General features: G+C 36.1%; 5 protein-coding genes across 6 annotated transcripts; 3 read left to right on the forward strand and 2 right to left on the reverse strand.

The window, feature by feature from the left end:
• Nucleotides 1-6: 6 nt before the first annotated feature.
• Nucleotides 7-2,019, forward strand: LOC116288536 (uncharacterized). The gene is made up of 3 exons (XM_031695345.2): nucleotides 7-559; nucleotides 1,443-1,553; nucleotides 1,836-2,019. Exons 1-3 carry the CDS (start codon nucleotides 161-163, stop codon nucleotides 1,941-1,943), a joined length of 618 nt encoding a protein of 205 aa, XP_031551205.2. The 5' UTR covers nucleotides 7-160; the 3' UTR covers nucleotides 1,944-2,019.
• A 146-nt stretch (nucleotides 2,020-2,165) lies between these two features.
• On the reverse strand, nucleotides 2,166-7,830 carry LOC116288281 (DNA-directed RNA polymerase I subunit RPA49). Its single transcript, XM_089038746.1, has 12 exons — nucleotides 7,757-7,830; nucleotides 7,533-7,654; nucleotides 7,329-7,402; nucleotides 7,013-7,098; nucleotides 6,604-6,671; nucleotides 6,189-6,339; nucleotides 5,765-5,851; nucleotides 4,930-5,026; nucleotides 4,427-4,566; nucleotides 4,206-4,293; nucleotides 3,737-3,859; nucleotides 2,166-3,235 (listed from the first exon to the last, which is right to left on the reverse strand). The coding sequence occupies exons 1-12, from the start codon at nucleotides 7,815-7,817 to the stop codon at nucleotides 3,085-3,087; spliced, it is 1,248 nt and encodes a 415-aa protein (XP_088894872.1). The 5' UTR covers nucleotides 7,818-7,830; the 3' UTR covers nucleotides 2,166-3,084.
• A 158-nt stretch (nucleotides 7,831-7,988) lies between these two features.
• LOC116288292 (uncharacterized) lies at nucleotides 7,989-11,624 on the forward strand. 2 transcript variants are annotated; one of them, XM_031695061.2, is made up of 7 exons: nucleotides 7,994-8,187; nucleotides 8,510-8,536; nucleotides 9,263-9,456; nucleotides 9,672-9,756; nucleotides 9,924-9,989; nucleotides 10,554-10,699; nucleotides 10,926-11,624. In XM_031695061.2, exons 1-7 carry the CDS (start codon nucleotides 8,101-8,103, stop codon nucleotides 11,026-11,028), a joined length of 708 nt encoding a protein of 235 aa, XP_031550921.2. In that variant the 5' UTR covers nucleotides 7,994-8,100; the 3' UTR covers nucleotides 11,029-11,624. The 2 variants fall into 2 exon arrangements, with proteins under 2 accessions (XP_088895012.1, XP_031550921.2); XM_089038886.1 differs by lacking the exon at nucleotides 10,554-10,699 and having other exon boundaries at nucleotides 7,989-8,187.
• Nucleotides 11,625-11,753: 129 nt separating this feature from the next.
• On the reverse strand, nucleotides 11,754-17,676 carry LOC116288300 (PC3-like endoprotease variant B). The gene is made up of 2 exons (XM_031695074.2): nucleotides 16,646-17,676; nucleotides 11,754-15,258 (listed from the first exon to the last, which is right to left on the reverse strand). Exons 1-2 carry the CDS (start codon nucleotides 17,592-17,594, stop codon nucleotides 14,042-14,044), a joined length of 2,166 nt encoding a protein of 721 aa, XP_031550934.1. The 5' UTR covers nucleotides 17,595-17,676; the 3' UTR covers nucleotides 11,754-14,041.
• A 4,851-nt stretch (nucleotides 17,677-22,527) lies between these two features.
• On the forward strand, nucleotides 22,528-23,405 carry LOC148906221 (uncharacterized). The gene is made up of 3 exons (XM_089038987.1): nucleotides 22,528-22,778; nucleotides 22,855-23,115; nucleotides 23,213-23,405. Exons 1-3 carry the CDS (start codon nucleotides 22,528-22,530, stop codon nucleotides 23,403-23,405), a joined length of 705 nt encoding a protein of 234 aa, XP_088895113.1.
• The last annotated feature ends 36 nt before the right edge of the window (nucleotides 23,406-23,441 follow it).

Here is a 23,441-nt window from a genome sequence, read left to right on the forward strand (position 1 = left end):
TATCAAGCTAGATTCACGAAATATCAAGACATTTATGTAGTTTTTTATACCCAACATACTTGTTAAGAAAGAAATGGTCAACGCCCTCTGATCCTTCCTGGCTTTCCCTGTCTTCACAAGGTACCTCGAGTACGAAAAGGACAATCAGTAGGCTTAGGTAATGGTCTTTAAAACGTTTGGGTTCCCTGTGGCAGGCTACCAGAGTAGACCTGGAAAATCTAGCACAGAATCGAGGCTGATCGAGGCTATCGCATCAAACAAGATGGCGGCGAAGAGAATTGATTGCGGAAGTAGCTCTTTTTTATCTTTAAATTCAACCGATAAAGAACCATCAAACACTGCTTCACTTTTCATGAACACATTTGCTAATGATGGAAGTTTCTTTGAACAGTACAAAAAACGAATGGAAGAAATGGAGAAAGCAAAGACTTTGGCACAAACTTCGAGTAAGGAAGAAAAAGATGGCGACGAACGAACTTCTGATGATAACAAACTGGAGGACAAGAAGAGTGAGGATAAACCAAAAACTCCTGTCCTTAAAGCAAATTTATTAAATCAGGTCTGGCCTAAAAAGATACTACACTCTTCCAGCGTAACGGTTTCAAAAATACCATTTTATTTCACTGCATATTATTATAACTTTACTCGTTTTGAGGAATATATAAGGCATCTTAATTTTTAAACAATCTAACCACCTAGCTTGCAATTTGGACCAGCTTTAATTTAGTTTTCTTAATGCCAAAACGTTACTTCCACAGGATACTCATGTAAGGAATAGTTTTCCTTGTAAAATGTCTACAGATTTTGTTGTTTGAATGAAACTGTAACCAAAGCCAAGTTCCACATTGCAGTACCTTGTGGCACTGTCTTAGGGGAAATATTTCCAAGATGACATCTATTTAGTCCCCTAAAACAGTCTCGGAATGCACTGCAATGCCAATGTGACCCAGTTTTTCTTCAAACTCAGAATAGTAATAAGCAGTGTAAGGGAAAGGAAGATTTCCAACAAAAGCTAGATGGGTGCAAATAGGAGGGAGGTACAGTATAGCCATGATATTCAAGAGGGAGGGGTCTAAGGGATTGATTGCCTAATCACACCCTAAAGGGGTGGTTCCTAGTTTTTTCTCTTTAAAAAACCTAAGGCCTGATACCAAAGGGGTCCCATGTATCATTTACCCATCCCTAAGCCTTGCTATGGCTTTAATTAAGAGAAGGAAATACTCCATTACTTCTTGCTATGCTCATCTACTCCTGCATCTTGTAATCCCCTTATATCAGTATACAGCCTATTTCACCAAACAGATCTGCATAATTTAATAATGTACCTATGGTTTGCTACACTGTGGATGAGTAATGTTTCTAAGGGGGTAAGAAATGCTTCTTTTATGCTTAAAATTTTATACCTTAATCTTACCGTGTGAGTCTTAATCCAAACGACACAGGGGAAAAGACAGCTCCTGACAGGACGCATGGGTGGGGCATCCAAACAATTCCATGCTAAAAAGAAAAAGCTAGAAAAACAAGCTGCAGAGAAAAAGAATGATAAAAGCAAGGTAAAAAAATTAAAACTTAGTACAAAATAATTATTGGTGTCAACCTAGTTGTTTTAAATATTTATTAATACCAAAGATGCCCACTAGGCTCTTTGTGTAGTCCATTAAACATAGCATTGATGTAGGGAGTGTGTAAAGGGTGCTGTATATCCCTGGAAGGGCATTTTGAGTTGAAGAGGATATAATATTTACCTTGAAGTGTACATCCCCCAGTTTACATTTTTGCTTTAAGGAAGTTATTCCAATACATAAAAATCTAAGATATTTTTAAACTGATTTAAGGATGATGGCAAAAACACAGCATGGAAAGCCTACATGGAAGAAGTAAAGAAATACAGAGAAGCTTCTTGTACAGAGGAGGTCGACAGAGTACGACCACTTGTTAAATAACTTCATATTCTTCTATATTGTACTATTGATCTGTAATTTTGTACACAAGCAAATAAATCACAGCTATTTGATGTCACACATGACCAAGGTGAAACTTCAAGTATCCTTCATCTGTATCCTTAGTGCTAGCAGTATTTGGGTGTATTGTTATTAGTAAGGGTTGATTAATTTCTGCAGCTGTTTTACACCTTTAATAATAATTTCATATATATATATTTCCCCCCATCCTTTTCCTATGTAATTAACATTGTCAAACTTTACAAACATTAGATTGTCAATGAATAATTTCTGGAAAGGAGTTGTATTTGTGAAATTTTAAATATTTATTCAATGCTGTAATGCTGATGCTTGTTCACTTGACAAACAAACAAAGTTGCAAATGAGGCACATATCTAAATTGTTACATTACATCATTTTAGTATTAGTTTGGATATACTGTATTGAAAAGCATTATTCATACATGAGCTGTGACCTTGTGTAAACCTTTCTGACTAGTATAATTATAGTGCTTTACCTTAATTCTAATGAGTACTGTGGTATTATGCCTCAACCATGTTAGTGATAAGTCTGGATTAAGTTTTTTTTTATGCAATATATAATATGATTTTGTTAAAGTAGGAAAATAGTTTAAAATCAATTAAAACCATGGACTACAGTCCATGTGTTTTGCCCAAAAATGATCAATTTAAAAAAAAAGATTAATAATACATGGTTTCATAAAAGGTGTAAAACTGAACCAAATACAATTTAAGATAAGCAATTTTCGAAATTTGACAAATCAAGATTTCGTAAAAGGTGTAAAAATGGACCAAACTCAATCAAAACAATGGGCTATAGTTCATACTTTATGCTTTTTGCCCAAAAATCATTGAAAATCCCCTATTTTGAAAACCACATACATTATTCCTCATTTTGAAAAAAGTGGGAAAATTGGGCTTAAAACGATCAAAACCATAGGCTATAGTCCATGCTTTTCTGCCAAAAAGTGTTGATGAATAATTCATGATTTTTATAAATGATTTTCAAAACCATGGGCCACAGTCCATGCACAAACAAATGAACAATGAAAATCACAAATGTCTAAAAATGAACCAAAACTGTATGTTTTAATGATTGGAGAAATTGTACGCCATTATACATTTTAATGGATTCCGATATTTGGAAAGTTTGGAGGCAGAGGAACTTTCAGTGTTGCTGTTCTTGTTTCGGTACTTGCTTCGTTGGCTTTTCTCTTTCTTGGTGTTCCACTTGTCTCGATGGAACAACCAAGTGCTCTTAAATGATTGCTCAGTCTGAAAAATCAAAGAGCAAAGTGTCAATGTTAATGAAATTTAGGAGAAGACCAAGGGGAATTTAGAGATAGAAATTCAATGTGCAAACTCAGCAATACATGTCATAAGCATGCTAGCCTGCAAAGCAGGCGTTCTTGTAGGTTTTGGGAAAAACTGGGGTTTTGGGGGAACTTTGGAAATTTGGAACGAGCGAGAATGCCTTCTCTGCAGGCTATAAGCATGCAATATATAGAGGATATTACACATGTAATTTTCTTGTTATTATATACACACAGCCACAAACAAAAACTTGTTGCAAAACTTGTTAAAGTGAGCAGAAGTAACACCGATATCTTCACAAGAGAGGATATGAAAAATGTGTCACTGAGATCCTGGGTGTATAGTTCATATGAAAAATATGAGTGGGGTTTTTACTGGGTGTCTAGTATTATTGAATAGCTTAATTGAATCGTGGAGAATGCACTGTTAACAGGATTGCTAGGCAATTTGTTTTAATCCTACTTTTTGGGATCCATCTTTAGATCTTTTGCTATGACCATACAATCCATAACAAATTCATCAATGATGAGAGCCAGAACTAGAATGTAAGATAGCAGCCTGTCTTTAAGTCTTTTTGGAATCAATCTGTAGGATAAAAAATCCATGTTATTACCAATATTGATCAGTAATGATGCTGTGATGAATGGTTATAAAAGATGAATAATCAATGTTAATGATTATGATTGATGGTCAAGATGTCGAATGATAATGGTGAATGATGGTGATGATAAAAAAAGGTATTGAATCACAATGATGGTGATGATAAAGATGATGAATGACAATTTGGATGTAGATAGTGATGAATAATGATGATGGTCATTCATGATGATACAGATGGCAAAAGGATGTTAGTACTGATAAAACTGAACTGTTGTCATTTCCTCTGTACATTGGCACAAAATTACATCCAATCATTTTGCCTCAAACAAACCTGCCATTTTTTGAATGCTGTGGACTTTCAAGAGTGAAAGTAGACAACAGTCTTTCTTGGATTTTGTCAGGGTACCCATGAAGTGGATCTGAAAAAAAAAAAGAAAAAAACGTTTTTCAAAAAGCGTACATGGAAACTATTCTATGTGAAATTTCCTTTATTATTTGAAGAAAAGGTTAAGAGAGGAATGAGGAATAGAGGGCAATATAGACAAATCCTACCTTTCTTTCTTAAAGCACTATACTTTAGTTGATACATTCGAATCATATATGATAAGTACAACAACAAGCATGATCTGTGAGCTCGTTGAGATGAATTCAAGGGCATTACTGCAAGATGCTGTAAGATGTACTCTGGAAATCTGACATAAGAAGACACAAAAGAAAACAAGTTTTAAAGCACTGTCAAAATATACAGCTATGGATGGATAACAAGGGATGCAAGCATTCCCAAGACAAAAGCATGGCGGCCATTGTGGTGACGTTAACAATGGATGGTAATGAGAACTCCTTTGTTAATGGCACCAATGCTCCCCAAGCAGCCATGATCATGTAACATGCAATGGAAGAATTGTTTAGTTCTAGAAAATATCCATACCCCACCCACAGAGAAAATAGGAAATTTTGGAGGGCAGGGGGTCTGAGAAAGAACAAAATTCAGAGTTTGTATGAAAGAAAATTGGAAGTTCGTGGGGGTTTACTTATTTTATAAGTTATATTAGTACCTCTTCTGTTGTCTCCACTGATCTATTAGCTCCTTATTAGCCCCTTCCAACTCCTTGGACAATTTTCTAAGAACATCATATTCAGCAGGGGTGATAACTGATATATTGTTAAGGTGGATAACAAACTTATTTAATAGCCTTGGGAAAATTTCAGTACATTACTAGCAATGCCTGGGATAAAAAACCATTAATATCAGACTTTTAAAAAACATCAGAAAACCCACACCTCACGGTCTTCATTGAAGGAAGTGGGGTAAATGTCCATGGCAACAAGTCTTGGAAGCATGGATGGCGTAGCGGCACGCCGGGTTCAAGTCCCAACGAGCTTGGTGTTGTATATGAGTGGAGTTGGTTGTTTGTCTTCTCCTGTGCTTCGAGGGTTTTCTGGGTTCTCTGGCTTTCCTCCCTCCTGCAAAAACCAACTACTAAATTCTAATTCGATCCTAGGAGATATTAACTATAGGGCTAACCTTAATATCTTCTTTCTCACCCTCACTGATGCAAATAAATAAGTGTTGTTTTTTTAAAGGTCTGATAAATACAGTAGTATGAAGGTTTATAATTGTCATGCTTGAAACATTTTGGGCAAGGTGACTCGGAGCTCTATTATCCCTCTCTGGTACATCGCTGTACTGTATATAAAGAAGGTTCTGAATCAGCATTATGTTACATGGACAGTTTTGTGCTTGAATTAGTTTCCTTGCATTCCTGTTAGCCTACATCCTATGATCCTTGAATTAAAACAGTTTCTGAGAAAATATTTCGATATGTGCATGGATATGATAATATAAATGTGAAAAACATCAATATCTATGTACAAAGTATAAAAAGATACTGTCATCCAAATCGTAAACTTCAGAAGGGGTTTCTGCTTTAATGTTGAAAGGTGGAATGGTAGATGACTGTTCTGTGGTTGGTGTTTCTGGAATGATAAAAACACAATCCCTTTAACTTATTGCCCAAAAATATTCACCACTTCTGCAACTATCCCCCTACACCCTCTGTACATGAATGCATGTACACATGAAGTGCATTATTCCTTTAAAGTTCACCTTGAAGTTCTGCAAATTGACTCATTTCAATTCAGTGCTGCAATAAATCACAAAACACTACCCACAGCACCCTCTATCCACCCCCACACAAAAAATATTGTACCACACATTCTTCTGATCCTCCTCCCTTGAAACACATATTATTCCATACAAACCGCCCCCTGAACTCACACAAGATCCAATATCTATTGCTTCTACAATGCTTACTTTGTTCTTCTTGAGACAGGTTCATTAATTCTCCTTGCACTGCATCCATAACCGTACTGTCTAGGTCATCTTTATCTATAAGATTTTTCTTTCTCGAGGCAACAGATCTTTTCTTTTTACTGCTTCCGAAAGCTTCAGTCAAGCGATCAGACTGGAAAGAGAGAAATACAATATCAAATAGGTAAGACAAAAACCAGAAGAAAAATTACACCATCCCAAACACTTTGAAAGTTATCTCTGAGTATTCATAGAGTGCATGCCATATATTCGTGAAACAATTACTAGCCATGATGTGCTTAAAAGTATTTACTGTAGTTATCAACTATGAAGGAGTTGAGTAACATTTTTTGGGGTGGAGAGGTAAAGGAGTACACACTTTAAAGGAAATCATGTAAAACAAAAAATATAGCACTACTTTTTCAATAAAAGATAACTCTTTTTTCCCATCCACTTCATCATTTGGTGAAGATGCTGCAGCTTTTTCTAGAAAAGAAATCAAAGTGTGTTATTAAATAAAAAAAAAACAATAAACTTTGATAATGACTCCTGATTGGCTGATTTTAATTCTGCAATACCGTCCAATCGCAACAAAATCAGCTAATCACAGGCAGTCAATCTGAAGAATAATCATAGTAGAAAGACTGTTTTATCCTCATTTGAGTGTAGAGCCAAACCATATATCTGTGAAATTGCTCAAAAACTAAATAGTACTAAACACATCTATTTCTTTTGTTTTCATTGTTGCTATTTTGTATTAGTTAGTGCTATTTCATGGATATATGGTTTGCACTCTAGTATAGTTTTGCATGTAAAAATGATCTTACCTAATACTTTAGGCTGCATCATAAACAACTGTGAATCATAGATTTTCATCTTGCCACTATCTTTATCAAGGACACCAACTAGGTATCTGAGATGAACGAATTGAAAACTTGTTTTTGAAGTGTTATCATAATAGCATTAACTACAGAGCAACAATTTAACATTATCCTTATTACTACTTTCAACACAGCTACTACACTATACATCATCACTATCATCATCATCCATCATCATCATCACCATCATCATCACCAAACAATGTTATTATTAACATCATCAGCAAATTCATAATCATCACTGTCGCCAAACTTTACATACTTGCACAAATTGTTCACTCTTGCAAACTGTCCAAAGTTCTGCCCGACATATTCCATGTGATCTGCCTTAGCTGTCTGCATTTAGTGAAAAATAAGATAATTCGTTAAATAAATAACTTCTTGGGCTCCCTGTGGTAAAGCATGAGATAGATTGGTCGAAAAATTACCGCATTTTTCAACGAGAAAAAAATTCCTTCAAACATACCAATGTTCTCCTGTGTTTCTTTCTAATATCAGATGAGTCTTTCCATCGATAATAAGAAAAATTAATACCATCTTTCTTCGTCCCTTTACGTCCAGCTTTCAAACAACCATTCGTAAACTGCACTGTACACGCAAAAGTATACCAGTCAGAGACTTGAAAATCAACAGGGTTAGAAAATATGAAATAAATAATCTAATGATCTAGGATTTTATTTAAAATCTTACCTACAAGAGGTTGTAAACCTTCTTTTTCTAGAGGCACATATTCAAGCTTCGCAGTCGCCATCTTGGATTCTGGAATATTTACTACACGTGACATCTAAAATCTTTAGACGCTGTGATTGGTCAAAATTGAAGATAATTATCCAATCAGAGCGCGGTAATGTTTTTGATTAATTGGCTATTTTTTGTGGACGTCGATGGTTGATTGCAGCCAAGTACCTGTCGTATTTACGATTTTATTCTTGCATTATTCACGATCATATAATACTCTGGTTGCCTATCAGGCACATTCCACATAAGGCAAAGTCGTTTGGTGTTTTGCAGCTCATTTTGTCAGGGAAAATGGTATGTTTTCGCCAAAAATGACTTCGATAAAGGAGCTCTATCCGTCGTACAATCAAGAGGATTTTCTAGAGCTGAAAAGCCGACTAAAGGTGAGGAAAGATTTTTCTTCTCATAGAATTGAAATTCTACGATGAAATATGAATTACGACTTCGGAATAAATATTCATCGTAATCCCACATGGTTGAATATATAGAAAGTAAAAATTGCTCTCAAAGTCAAGTATAAAACCAGCAAAAATGTATAGGGCTTTGTTCCCCCTTTGTGTTCAATCTATATTTTCTTTATTTTGTCAAGCATATTTTCTAATTTTCAACCAGCTCCTAGCAACGTAATGATTCAGTAGGGTTATAAATGAACTTCACTACGATCAATCAAATTACATTTTCATTTTACATCGTCTTTCTTTACAGCCACTTTTCGAAGCGGACCCTTCCAAGGTACGTAAGTACATACGAATTCCCGATGGTTAAAATAGCAAAAATTTATATAATATCAGTTGAGTGTGATTGATGACGTACTTTGCCAGTTCTATTAATTTTATTTTGCGCGCGAGGTGAATACTTGGATTGCTTTCTGCATTGTTCGATATCATCTATAAGAAACTTGAATTACATATAGATGTTTTTTGAACGATGATCGACTGAATTTAATTTTTGGTTATGAAGTAAAGGCTTCTCGTGTCAGTACTTCTATCACAGCACGAGTACACAACTTAGTTCGAAGTGAGATAAGCTTTGATTTGTATAATGGAATCGAAAAATAAAATGATTTGAAGGAACTGTGATAACAATTTCTAAGAAAAATCAATGCCAAAGGTTTCTTAGTAACACAAGAAAGTGTGAAAGAGGGAGTAAGCTACTAGTTTTATTATGTGCTGCGATGAACGCTTTGAGGGTTTGTGCTACGAATTTGCATAATGTTGTCGTAAACTGAATAATGCTTTTCACGAAAAAAGAAGAAACCCTATTCGTTGTCAGGGAAAAAAATTTAAGAGAGAAAGAAAGAGTCTAGATATTTATTAAAAATTCTAAACAAAAGAGAGAGAGAGTGCGCGCAACAGCAAGACAGAGAGAGAGACACAGAGAGAGAGAGATTCTAGAGAAAGAGACACATAAGCGATGTCTTTTTTTCCATTTGATGTCAATGTTATTGTTTTCTTGAAGGCTCAAACCGATGCATGCCTAAAACGTTTCTTACGAGGATTTGAAGATGTAGACGAAGCTTGTAAGGCGCTTCTGAAATACATCAAATGGAGGGAGGACTATAGAGTAGACTACCTCAGTAACGATGATGATGTTATGCGTGAGGTAGACACGGGAAAAGCTATTGTCCTTGATTTTCCTGACAAAAGTCACAGGTGAGTAAGATTATACTTTCATAGGACTAACTCTTCTCATATGATAGTTATAAGTTTTTCTATTGAAAACAAAACTCTTGTGTTATGCCCCCTCGCCGACTACATTGGGTTTTGGTCAAATCTTTGAAATGAGACTTGTAGATAGAAAGAAAAATAAGCTTGCTTACACATCGTGGATTGCGTCTTAATAATTAATTATTATGTATACCTTCCAGACCTATCATAATAGTAACTGCAAGACTACACGATGCCAGAGAAAGAGATCTTGACGTCATAACTAAATTCATTATTTATACTTTGGTAAGTGAATCGGCCTAAAACTAGTGCATGATTTGGTTGCACTGAGCAGCCAAGTATTCACGCATTTTAAATATGTCACAAATAAAAAACTAAGCCATTGTGAAACTAAGTGGTCTCATGTTTTGCAATCGGACTGACTTTTTCTCACTATACTTTACCACACACAGGAATGTGCGACCAGGAAATGTGACGAAAGCATCATTGACAACATATGCATTCTATTCGATCTCAAAGTGAGTAGCATCGCTATTGAAGTCGATCAGCATTCACAATTATTGAAACAAAAAATATTCATGAGTAGTGGTTTATATTCGTAAAATAAAAATTAGAGACGACATTTAGGTCGCAGAAATGTTCAATACTTTTGTCAGTCTCGAAAATGTTGTTTCTAATAGAGTTACTAGTATGTGATTACCTTGCTGCGCAGGGATTGACCAAAAAGTGTTGTTGGTGTTGGCAACATATAAAAATGTTAACATATCAAGATATTTATAAGGGTTTGTCCTGAGTTTTGAATAAGTTGAGAAATCTTACCTGGATAATACAGGACACCTGACCCTGCTATAACGGACGCTCTGTCCCCTTGGTGTGGTCGTATTAACGAGGTTCGAACTCGAATATTGATGGGCTGCAAATTTCCCATGAAGGGAGTCAAAAGACAAAAACATGGCGGCCCTTGTGGTGCCGTTAACAATGGATGCTAATGAGAAATCTTCTGTTAAATGGCACTTACATGGCCGCGATGACGAAGAATATATATATTTCGCTAAGTCTTTGCTGGTTGTTACATTCCAAAGGACTTCTCCTTTTACAACATGGACTATGGATTCGTAAAGCAGTTGATTTGGCTGCTGTCAAGGAGATTTCCTGAAAGACTTGGACATTGCCTTCTGTTGAACGCACCTTTTATATTCAGTGGATTTTGGGCTATCATACGGCTTTGGTTAGTACTATGGATGTTTTATCATAAATATCTTCGTTAATTGTATTGGGGGACCCTTCTCAAGAAGTTATCCTCGACTGGGACACTTTCCTACATTTTCTCATTCAATTCGCTTTACTTCCCTTATCCCTCTCATCTTGTTCACCTCTGGGAAAACCATTTATTCTGTATTTCTTTACTTATTCTATAATACCTTTGTGTCTTTATTTTACCCAACATGTCACAGGATCAACGAAGTGACATCAAACAAGATAGTCTTCATCAGAGACGATAATCACCTCTCAGAGTTCATTCCGCTGGACATCCTACCCAACTCCGTGATATCATAATGACGTCATCCCAAAAACTCCCTCTGGCGTCATTAAAAATTTTTTTTGTTCATTCAATAGGCCTTTGCAAGCAGAACTCAGTTGCAGTGACAAATTAGTTAACTTCTCCCGACTTTTTTTTGTACGCTTGTTCAAGATATTTATTGATGTGTATTATAAATTATTACTTGTTCTGAACTGGATTGACCATCTTTGGTCTATTCTTGGATAGCTAAAACCAAAAATCAGTCAGAACTGTTATTATCATACTTGGTGCACTATATATTCTTGGTATGTGCTGTTGATACTGACCGTAAATCACGGCATATGGTCAACAGTGTGGTATGTTTGGGTGACAAAAAAGTTAAGGATATAGTCAGTAGTATATTGGGTGCGCGTGAATGTCGGAGTAACAGGTGAGCTCGAGATTTGTTGATATGGTGAAGGCAGGCAGTCAACGTAAAGTTTTTATGAGCCGAACCTAATCACATCGAAGAAAACCGCCTTGTTTCAATTAGGTTCGGCTCATGTAAAGTTCGACGTTTGACCTGAAACTTAATGTATCCAATTGATGATTTGATTTGTCAGGAAATAAATTAGCACAAAATGATTTGTAATTTTTTGTTTTGCTCGATTACAATCATTTACCATATATGAATAGCGATTCTCATTCTTTTAATTAGTAATAATGATTCAATATTTGTATTGTTCCATTGGGAAATGCTCACAACAAGTCAGACAAGATCTTTATTCCCTTGATTTATTATCATTCATAGAGTATAATTCAAGTTTACATTTACAACGTGACATGACTAAATTATAAATTATAAAATAAAATTTATTTTCTGCGTTTTGCTTTCTTAATCTGCTCTAACGAAACCTTCCCCAAAAAACTATTTTTTTGCCACACTTTGGCATAACTTAAACAGAATCATCACTTGAACAATAAATTTTAATAGCTGCACACATTTTTGGATGTGCAATCTTCATGAATTATTATTATCCTATTTGATTGCTATCTATTAATGTATTTCCAACCCTTTTCTATGTCGATTAAACTTTTATAATGAACTTGTCTTATGCTTTTCATCAAGAAAGCACAAATTATTTCAATGTATTGATGGTTTTCAACCATTCACAAGAGAAATAAATAACAAGACACGGTGGCCATGTTGGAGGATATAACAAAATAATTCACTGTCAATTCTTTTGTTAAGTTCCTCCAACATGGCCGAGGTGAAAACCATCAATTGCGGATAAGGACTAGACAAGAACATCGCATTTCCCCCCACGATGCAACCATTTTGGATAAAGTCTTGAATTGTAAAATAAAGCAATTCTTTGGACCAAGAAAGGTAGCATCGTGAAAAAATGGAATTTACACGTTTTCTTTTAACAGAATTATTCACATCTTTACTGTACAATATGAAGATAATAACATACCCAACAATAATATACCCTTAAAAGTAAAATTTTATCGCTAAAATTTCAAGTCCCCTCCAAGTTTTATTTCTTGATTAACATTATAATTATACAGCTTCTCATTAATCCGATATAGGTAACTGTCCAATTATTTTCTTACTTGGACAGGTCTTGTTGATATGCGATTAATTAGGCAGCTATATAATTAATAGGTAATTGGATTTCATGCTCCCCAATCAAGAAATAATTAGACTCGAAAAATTCCTCTGACTGCCAAATTGGACTCGGCCTACGGCCTCATCCAATTTTTTCAGTCCTTGGAATTTTCCTCCTCGTCCAATTATTTCTTAATTGGACAGCATGGAGTCCTATTAGATATACTAATTTAATAATTTACCCAAAATTTGAACTCCTTTGGTAATATATTCAAAATGCCTAGGATTCCTAGGATTGTAATGAATGTAATTTTGAGGCTTTTCAATATCCATTCTTCATGAAATGTATTAGTAATTTTACTTCAGTTATTCATTTATTGTGATTTGTAATTTTATATTCTAATATTTTGTGTTTTCACCCTTTGATATGATGTACATTCAAATTTTGTTATTGACAAGAAAAAAAATCTTTGCCTTGTGGTTTACTTAAAAAAAAACACTAACGTTATAGATCTTTTTGTTTTTAACTTTAGTAAGCATGTTTGGTCTTTAGTATAAGCAATCTGCAAAGCAATGCAAGGCTTTGGGTCTCAAAAATGGGGTGACGGGAGAATTTACAAGGAACTGTTTTTAGGAATACTGTACCACAAGACCTTAGCAAAAAGCAGATTTATAGTCAAATGACACAAGTTCATAGCCACTCAGTGAACACCTTGATGTTAATTGAGTTACAGTTAAAAACATTTGGAACCTTTCTATTTTAAATAATTATCATAACGAGCTGGGCCCAGTTGTACGAAGCCTGGATAGCACTATCCAACGGATAAATCCTTATCCAGTGGATAAATTTATTGGATAACAGCATCAACTTATCCACTGGATAAGGATTTATCCGCCGGATAGTGCTATCCAGGCTTCGTACAATAATATTGAACCCAGATTTAAAATGTACACCTCGTAAGTAGGGATTAAATTTGAAGGTTGGATTTTGTGTGATTGAAGTACAGCCATGCTCAATATCATTGACAAACAAATTTCCTAGCAGGCATGTAGATGTTTCTCATTCCCCTTTCCCATAGGGAGAAACGGGAGTCTCCATATAAGCTACATTAGTATTTCTTGTTACTTGAGGTTACCCTCAAAACCTCAGCTTCAAAATACTCAAAAATACAATGGTTAAAGCAAAGAATTCAGACATTCAATAATGAACTTTCAAATTCAAAAGACTTTCACTGAAAGACATGAATATTCTACATAAAATCGAGGCTAACCCTGAACAACAGAGAAGTTGAAGCTATTTTTAATCATCACAAAATCCACCCACATTAGTACCAGTATAATATTATTTATAGACCCTAACAAAATATATATTTATAATAAAATAATAGCAATAATTTAGTGTGACATTACCTGAGAAATAACTTAATTTATGTTATTTTTGAATTCTTCCATTGTATCTATTTGTCCGTTCCATATAAAGTCAAAGAAAGGGACTTTAGATAGCCAGTTATTTTGCTTTTTTGGTCATACATTCCTAAGTTTTCTTCATCCTGTAGGACATCTTCAAGTTGTTGAGCCTCATCTTGTGAAGCAATTTGATCTCTCATGTAATCACCACCAAATCTTCCATGTCTAATTTCGTCGCGAAATTTATCATAATTATTGGCTAATTCCTCTGCTTCAGACCGCTTGAACTGCCTTGGCTTTTCTACTTCATAGCCTGCACCATATGGGAAGGGTATTTCATTTCGATGTGCCTTCTTCCTACGTCGAGAATTTATTTCTTGTCTTTCTTCTTCTTCCATGTCAAAGGTTGCCCTCTTCTTATTCATGGAATCAGAATTATCAGTGAATGTGATTTCCCACCATCCTGCAGGATTTTCACCCCAGAAGTGCACCGTCATGAAGGTCCAATTGTCCAACCCATTTGAGGAGCTATCGTAACGACGGGTGGACAATAACATGCTGTCAGTTCCCATTGGTGAACGAATGCTGATGCTCAAGGCTCCTCTGTGTTGGTGAGCCAGGGAGACAGTCACTTGGACATGTTCCAGTTTCTTTATTTCATTATTTTTCCCCTTGCATCCATCTGTCCTGATCCGTACAACTAGCTTTCCATTTCTTTCAAAATGCCTATTTTCATGCTTAATGCCCTTCACGTTACAAACATGTTGTTCAGCAACATGCTTCCATCCTAATGCTGCATTGATGAGTGAGGAGGCATTTAAACGTCCAAATCCAAATTTATGATTGAAGAGGACATTTGCACCATTTCGTCTCCATCCTTCATCCTTGGGGCTTGTCACCTGTGCTGTTTGTACTACGATATGCTGGAGATCTCGCCAGGTGAGGTTGGGATTGGCTTCAAGTACTAATGCAAATATACCAGAAGCAAGGGGAGCTGCTGACGACGTACCGCGGAATTTCTTGGTGCACTTGTGTTTGAGGTCTGTTGTCACAAGAACAAATTCTTCTTCACCACCTCGATGGCTGTCTCCCGTGAATGTCACACACATGGTAGATGAACATTGTTCATCATAGTATGTGGACAAGCCATAGGAGCTGACGGCACCTACTGAAATGGTATATATGCTTGAGGTGTAGCCATCACAGTTACAGTCATCATCTACAAGACCACCATTTCCTGTTGCCCAGACAAAGATGGATCCCTTACCTAAAAGATACACAAGATAAGACATTATCAATATACCTAACCAACTGGTTTTAGTACACAACCAAAAGGCTTTTATAAAAAAAATTAATATTTATGACAATCTTAGTATAGTCAACAATCTGTGTCACTACTATGATACAATCTTTGTCAGAATTTTTTCAAAGGCCTGAGGTAAATAATGCTTTCAAACTTTTCAATTAAAATAAGATTTTCTCTAGAAATATCTTGTTTCTGAAAAAGGCATATTTTGTGTTTTACTTTTATCTAATAGTTGTAACTCTTAGTAAGACACTTGTGTCAGACTATAAGATTTGAAATAAAGAGAAAATAGAAAATAAAAGAGATTACAGTCAAAAAGGCACATGAAAATCTTTAAAATAGCAAAAATATAAGTGACACCTTAAGTTTGTTTTTGTTACATTTCTTTATATAACAAAAGATCAGAAAAAATAAATATTTATGTGTAAAAAATAAAAAATTTAATTCTCGAATAGAAAGATAAAAAGGACATGAATCAGAGATATTATTGGTCATAGAAAAACAAAAAAGAATTTTACAGTAATACAAAAATAATTAGATCTATTTTTCAATTATATTTTCTTATTTCAAAGACAAACCAACAAAGTGCTGACAGAAAACCAATTGACTGCGGCTTGGAGTTACATTTTCGCCTCTAATCAAATTTTTTCCCCAAAAAATGATTCAAATGCTAAATATTGAATAATAATACAAAACAAAAATAATTTCATTAGTAGTTATATTACCTATACCGGAGATGAAAAAATTGAAAATCAAATAAAAAACAAGATCGTTTGCGTTTGCTGTGGAAGTAGAGCTCATACAAACGAAAATCAGCTGGAGTTAAAGGGATATTAGTAGAACAAACTAAAAAGATGTTTTCGGGAATGACAAAGGGTATTAAACTTTTTCCCTTTCCGACACCCACGTAGGGAAGACAGCATAAAAAAATTACCATAATGTTAAGAATTATTTTTACTAGACATTTTTTCCTCGTAGGAAATTTTTAGAATTTTTCGATAAATGATTTTCAATTTGGTAAATAAGATCAAGAAAGAAATTTTAGGTTAGGGATGACAAAAATAAATAAAACTGAGATCAATATGTCAGTGAAAAATTAGGCATGATACGAAGGAATTCAACTGCTGTTGAATTATATATGACCGCAAATTCGTATATTTTTGTAAAGAGATTTTTCGTCACTGATATTATGGACAAACAACTCTAGAAGAATTAGGAGGCCACCAAGATCGAACTAGTGATAATATCTTAAGAATTTATGCTCAAATTAGACCTCTTTTTTTCGCTTTTAAACATGTTCTAATAATTCAATCGTTGAAGCAAAAATAAACAAACCAAAATGCCCTACCTCCTCGGCCTTTCATCGCTCCATTTTTCAATGCTTTTTGACCAAGTGGTCCTGGTCTTCCAAACGTTTTTCCATCGTCTTTAGGGCCCCAGCAGTTACTATAGATATCTACGTACTGTGGTTTGAAGCTAAGGGCATGAGATTCAAGCAAGTCTGTAGCTGTTCCATCGAGCATTCTCACTCCTCCAAGACTAACATTCGGCGCGACTCCGACACCACATATTTCGTTATCTGCTTGAGCGCCAACTTCCCCTCCACATTTTGTTCCATGAGCGTTGTATGGGTCTGAATCGTTGGGAAATGGGTCATCGTCCTTGCTGTTGAGATCGATGCTGGCTTTGGGGTCGTAGTTTCGTTTTAGATCAGGATGAGTATGGTCTAGACCATCGTCTAAGATACTGACAACAACTCCTTTGCCAGTGTACCCTCTCTTCCATACAGGTAGTACGCCAATGTCATTACCTTTGGGAATACCAAATTGGCCGTGATTTTTAAGATACCACTGCTGAGGGAAGGACGGATCGTTGAAATATCTCTTGTCTCGTTCTTGTTCGCTCGCTTCTAACGCATCGAAAAAGTCTCGTTTCACTCGTTCGAGGATCCGTTGTTGCTGAGCCCATTTGACTCTTGGGTGAGCGATCAGCCGTTTCGTTAGCGTCATCGTACTTCTCTTACTTCGTGTGCCTTTCTCCTCGCGAACAAATTCATAATGTCCTGGTAAAGATCCTATTCTACCAATATTCTTGAACCCATAACTACGAGCGATTTCGTCTACTTCAGAATTATCATCAGAATCGACTTCAACTGCCCAAATATTACTCAAACCCTTTCCGTCTTCTCGGTCGAACGGTCCTAACTCTTCGGCATTTTCTTCTACATCAGATGCCACCAATGTTCCAATTAAACTAGTAAAAATAACCAACGACCATAAAGATAGTCTTATATTCATTTGGGAAGCTAAAAGGACCCAAAGTCCTTGACAACAACACTATTTTCGACGAGCGAGTCTACCCTGCTCTTCTTCGGAATATAAATTTACGAAAGATCAGTAGGTCATCTATATGCATACATTAAACAACCGCTCCGAAGAGCCAATCATAGAAGGGGCAGGTTTTACAGTAGCGGGGGAGTTGCTTAGCAATGTGACGGCATACAGTTCAATATGGAGTGGGATAAACCTATTTGACAGTTGATTTCCGCCTTTTTTGGCGCAGAAAATAAGACTAATTGGGCATACAATAAATTGACTTGAAATATTGATGAAAAACGGTTTTAAATAAGTCCGTTTGTAAAAATTCTTCCTTCGTTTCGCCAGGAGTTCACATAAGTTTAACTACCAAAACTGCTGTGAGAATTTTGCACCAAATTGCATATGGATAGTGAATTAACGGATTTTTGATATTCGTGAATTTTGTTCACAAACACTCACGCCTTCAGTGGCAGACAAAGGAAAGAAAGAATGAATGTGGGACAGGTGAAAAAAAGAGAAAATTTGATAGTATTTTTCAAAGTGAGTATGAGAAACGGTATTCCTTTGGGAAATCCTCATAATTTATGACTGGAGACAGTATATCTTTTTCAGCAAAATAACTAGACAACATCAAATGAATTGGAAATCATAAAGAAATAATTCCTATTTGATCTATTTTAAATAGACTTCAGCGAATTTAACTCTAGCATGAATGAAAAACACTGAGAAGCCTTACTTAGCTGCTCTTTACTTAATTATATTTAGCATATTGGGCTGCCTTAAGCCAAAGAGAACAGGTGAAACTAAAGCTCAAATACAAATCGATAAACAATCAGGTCAAATGGAATTTAAAAATCGATTCGACTAAGATTTGACCAATAATTATACATCTGATCTGATGTATGGAGGAAAGAAAATGGGAAGTTTAAGGGGAAAAACATATTTATATTACTATCAGAATAAAAATCTAAAGATAAAACAGACTTCGGTGGACACCAAGCAAAATGTAAATCCTTCGTATATTTAAAAAAAAAAGGTGGATAAGTAAAGCAGTTATTATCAAAGAACGAGAAAAATCCAAATTACGTACTGCGACTAGAAATTAGAAGTAAAATGATGAAGAAAAAATTAGGAATAAATGAAGAAAATAAGGACATCTCTTTTGCTACATCATCCGAACATGGCCGCCGCGTCTTTCGTTATTTCATCATTTGGGAATGATTGAAAACCAGCTATTGGTGTACTATAAATCCAGTTTTATATTTATGACGACAGCTATATAGAAATGCTTCACCCACATAAGTTAGTGTCCGGATAAAATGACTGTATGGGTGGGTGTCACACGACGTCAACGGAACCGAAATTCATTCATTTACTCCTTTAAATATATATTGTGACCTCGATATTTTCTTCTTGTATATAAGTTAATTCTATGAAACGTTGAAACATTTTGAAACACCCGGGGTTTTTGTTACGAGGGAAATATCTAGACCGTTGGAGCTGTGAAGCCCATTCACCTGTACGACTTTATTGGAGATATGAAGCTGCGAAACTGGATTGCCCCTGAATACAAATGAAGAAACAAGAATAACAAATTAAAGCCATTGAAGTCTTCTGACTGATAAAAGGGACCTTTTTTTATTTGAACCATGCTTTTGATCTACCTTAATGAACTTTTTTACCGGCTTTGATGTATTTTCAATAGGATTCTCAGTCGAAAAGTGAAATGAGTTCTCAATCGATGGACAAACAACAGAATGAGCATGCAGAATGAGCATGCAGAATGAAACCAAGTAAAAATTAAAATTCCTCAAGAATTTCAACATTCGAAAATACTATCGTTTCATTTTGAACGTTTCTTTTTAGTCGTGAATACGCGAAGATAGAAACGTATGATTTTAGATACCCGAGTCAATAACATTTGAGCTATGCTCTTATCGGTTTGTTTGCTTTTCAGTATTAGTGATAACGGTATCCTAATTCACATGCGCAAGGTTGATGTCTTAAGAGTTTTTGTGTGAGAATCAATCATGGAAGTGAAATTGGAAAATGCATGTCATACAGGAAATATAATAAAGTAATCAGGCAAGCAAAGAACAGCTGTTACTCAAATGAGGGCATACACAATCCCGTTACTACAGGAGACTTATCTAGCGTTCAACCTCGCGAGAGTGAAGGAGGGAGGGGTGACTTTTAGGAGTTAAGGGGACCACTAAAATGCTTAAGTAAAGTCTATAGCTTTCATAACGTTAACAAATAATTTATTGTCAATTCAATATTAGTTTCTTGAAGTTAGAACTGTTAAACAATTCAAGTTATTATGATAATGCTTTATGTAAATTCCCAGACATCTTCTCTAAAGATGCTATAATATTTCTTAAATAACTACTTTTCTAAGATGGTTGATAGGGTTGGATCCAGGGGGGGGGGGGGGGGGGGAGATCTTTTAGGGGTCAAACCATTTCACATAGTGTTCTGTGTTTTACGATGATGACAATTCCGTTATGAATCCCATTTGACCCCATGTTACATTTATTTAGTTCAATATCTTGATTCCTCTATATTTTATATTTCTCAGTCCGTAATCGGCTTGGTCCTAGTAGAGATTTCCGATTTAGCGGATTAGCGACAGTATATTCCACGCTCATTAATCCACCCGGAATATAGCCTGAGTATCAGGTCTTCCGAGGGGGAGGGGGAGAGAAGGGAAGGAAGCCGGCTCTCTCTTTCCCCTCTCCCGGAGAGCCTGATACTCATGCTACTCAGAATATAGGTTAACTCAGTAAATGTTTTGTTTTCTATTGCTTAACGAGCACTATTTTTTTACTTAATATTCTGAACTGGTACTGTTTTATATGACCTTTTTGAACTAAAATATGGTTTGTTGATATGAGTACACAATCAGTCTATACTCAACAAACAAATAAACAAATTATTTTTGCTGACGAACATGTATTATATCAACTAAAATTGTTAAGGCCGATTTACACGGTACAATGTTTGCAGATTGCATGCGACACTCGTAAGCAAACGTTGTACCGTGTAAATCGGCCTTCATACTTCAGTGTTCTCAAATCTACAATGAAAAATCCAAGTTACACTTGTAAGCAAAGTCTTTGGAAAGAAAGAGGTTGACGAAACGTTATCAAAGTTTCTCGAATATTCCACAAATTGTATCGTTAGGGGGAAATCAGTCTGTAAAGAAACGAGTTGATATTCTCTTTCCTACAGTCCTCTAAGAATTAGTCTCCTTCGATTTGCAAGAAATCCACAGGTTGCTACTACGATGGGTTGGAACGGTCTCATGTGACGAAAGATGTCTGAGGAAGCCGAATATACTTTAAGAGAACCAATAGTGTGCTCCACTCGGATACGAAGTGATCTCAGGGCCCTGTTAGCATCTCGCTGTCTTCTGTTGTGGGCAATACGTCTTGGTGTAATGAGAGGAGGGCGGTTAGCATATCCCCCATCAGCAAGCAGCCTTGCTCGTTGTGGAAGATTTCTTATTCTCCTGTGTCCTATAGCAGGAAGTCGTCTGAATGTTTCTGCATCGTTCATACGCCCCGGAAAACTGAAAAATGTATGCATTTATCTTTCAGTAGTAAACAAATGTGTCAGGGTAAATCATATCGTTATGACCATCATAATCATTCATTCATTCACTCATCCATCCATCCATCCATCCATCCATCCATCCATCCATCCATCCATCCATCCATCCATCCACCCACCCACCCACCCACCCATCCACCCATCCACCCATCCACCCACCCATCCATCCACCCATCCATCCATCCATCCATCCATCCATCCATCCATCCATCCATCCATCCATCCATCCATCCATCCATCCATCCATTCATTACTATCTTAAACCTAGACAAGTCTACAAACTTACCCAGCTACAAGTAGTACTATCAATCCGTCTGCATCGATTACTATTTGCGTACTTATAAAGTGGTATTTCTTGTCGCCTCTATAAAACTCTGCTTGTCTTGGGCCAGATGGTCTTTGAATTCTGTGTGTCGTGGCGTCTATCATACCTACAGCGTTTGAAAAATGTGGCAGAGTGTCCAGAAAGTTACTCCAAACCCTTAGAGAGTGCCATGTGATAAAATTTTGATAGCGGACAAACAGAATTGGAACGATATGATAGATTTCTTCAGCAACGGTACTTTTGCTTATTCTAAAGATGAATGCGAGGACGTACAGTTTCGGGTATTGCCTTAGCCACATAACAACCATGAGGACTCTGTTTGTGACGTCAAGTTTGCAAGCTCTTCGTCTATTAGTTGCTGGTACTCGAGGTGTATGTCTTGGAAGAGTAACGTCTACGGCTATTCTTCGTATAATAGCATCAAAGGATTCAGGTGTTTCCCCGGTCATGTACCAAAAAACGCGTGGGTAGCTCCGTACTAAACGATAAATATCGATGCCATTGTTTTGGCGGTGAAGAAGCTGATTACCAAGAAGTCGGGCTAAGAGGTTAAATCTCCCTGTTGGTACTATAGAGACCAGCATAAGAAGTGCTATGAGCAGATTCCCTATAACATGGGTAGGAAATAGAGGAACTAGGCGTGGTGATCTTTGGAGCACAAGTTTTACAACTGTAACCACAGACAACAGCGTCATCACAACAAAGGTTGGGAAAGGAGGAACATCCATTACTTGTTTTGAACTTAATAAATACCTATAAACTTTTACAAAGGCGAAGATATGCAAATAATTTGCTACAACTTGTCAAAGCGTGCGTGCACTTAGAATGTATGCATTATTATTAACATAATTAGGAAACAAAACACAAACACAATTAGGAAACACAAGAAGGTTGATAACATTCACACTTAGCGCACGTGGGCACGTTTGCTAGCAAGGCACTCTTTTCATCATTCGTACAAGAACATTGAACACGATGGAAAACGTGAAAAAACAAAGAAAAGCAAGAAGAAATTATACAGAACTGGAGGATATTCTCATTCTTCAGGCTGTAAATACATGTGGGAGAGAGTGGAAAAGCGTGTTGAGCTACATGAGACGACACGCAGAAGTGATGGGAGAAGCAGGAGACCAGTATTTGGTCGAGGATAAGTCCGCTTGCAAGGCTTTACAAGAGCGCCTAAGAAAACGAGCTTCTAAACTGCTCAACAACGCTCTACTTACAAGGTACAATCAATTATTAAACAGGTGCAAAGTGCTTTCCGTAAGTTAAAAGGATAATAATATGAAATTATTCTTATAGGAATGACGATACCACGTCAACAGACAAAACGCAGCGGGAAACACCATCAACATCAAAAATAATTGATGATGAATACGAGTCTTCTCAATCTAGCAGCGAGGAAAGTGCTAAACAAGAAATTGCAGAAATTTGTAAGGCTATTAATACTAGGGAAACGAAGTATGTGGTTGACGTGGATGACAAAAACCTACAGCATGACGACTCGACAGAAATTCTCAAGAAGATCAACAATAGAAGGGAACTTGAGAAAGAGGAAGATAGGTAATTTGATAATAATTTAATATTTTGTAATAATTTGTGCTCAAATTCTTAGATATGGCTTGTAAAACGTGGTTTTCATGTGTTGTTTTTATCTTAGGAAAAGAACTTCAGTGAAGCCGGAGAACAAGTCTAGCAAAAGACAAAAAGTGACGAGAGAGGATAGACTTGACCGCTTGCTGGATGCAATCCCTGGTGTTCTCGAGTCAGCTCAAACTGCTGCTCGAGAGCATAAGAAAGCTTTGGCAAGCTGGAGGACTATTCATGGTTTGGTGTCTTCTGACGAAGACTAGAATATTTATTTGTCTTTTGTGGCAGTTACGTTTTGT

This window comes from Actinia tenebrosa, unplaced genomic scaffold (genome assembly GCF_029948245.1).
Source record: "Actinia tenebrosa isolate PJP-AT-01 unplaced genomic scaffold, QUT_ActTen_1.0 PGA_scaffold6__47_contigs__length_16458017, whole genome shotgun sequence".
NCBI classification, from domain to species: domain Eukaryota; kingdom Metazoa; phylum Cnidaria; class Anthozoa; order Actiniaria; family Actiniidae; genus Actinia; species Actinia tenebrosa.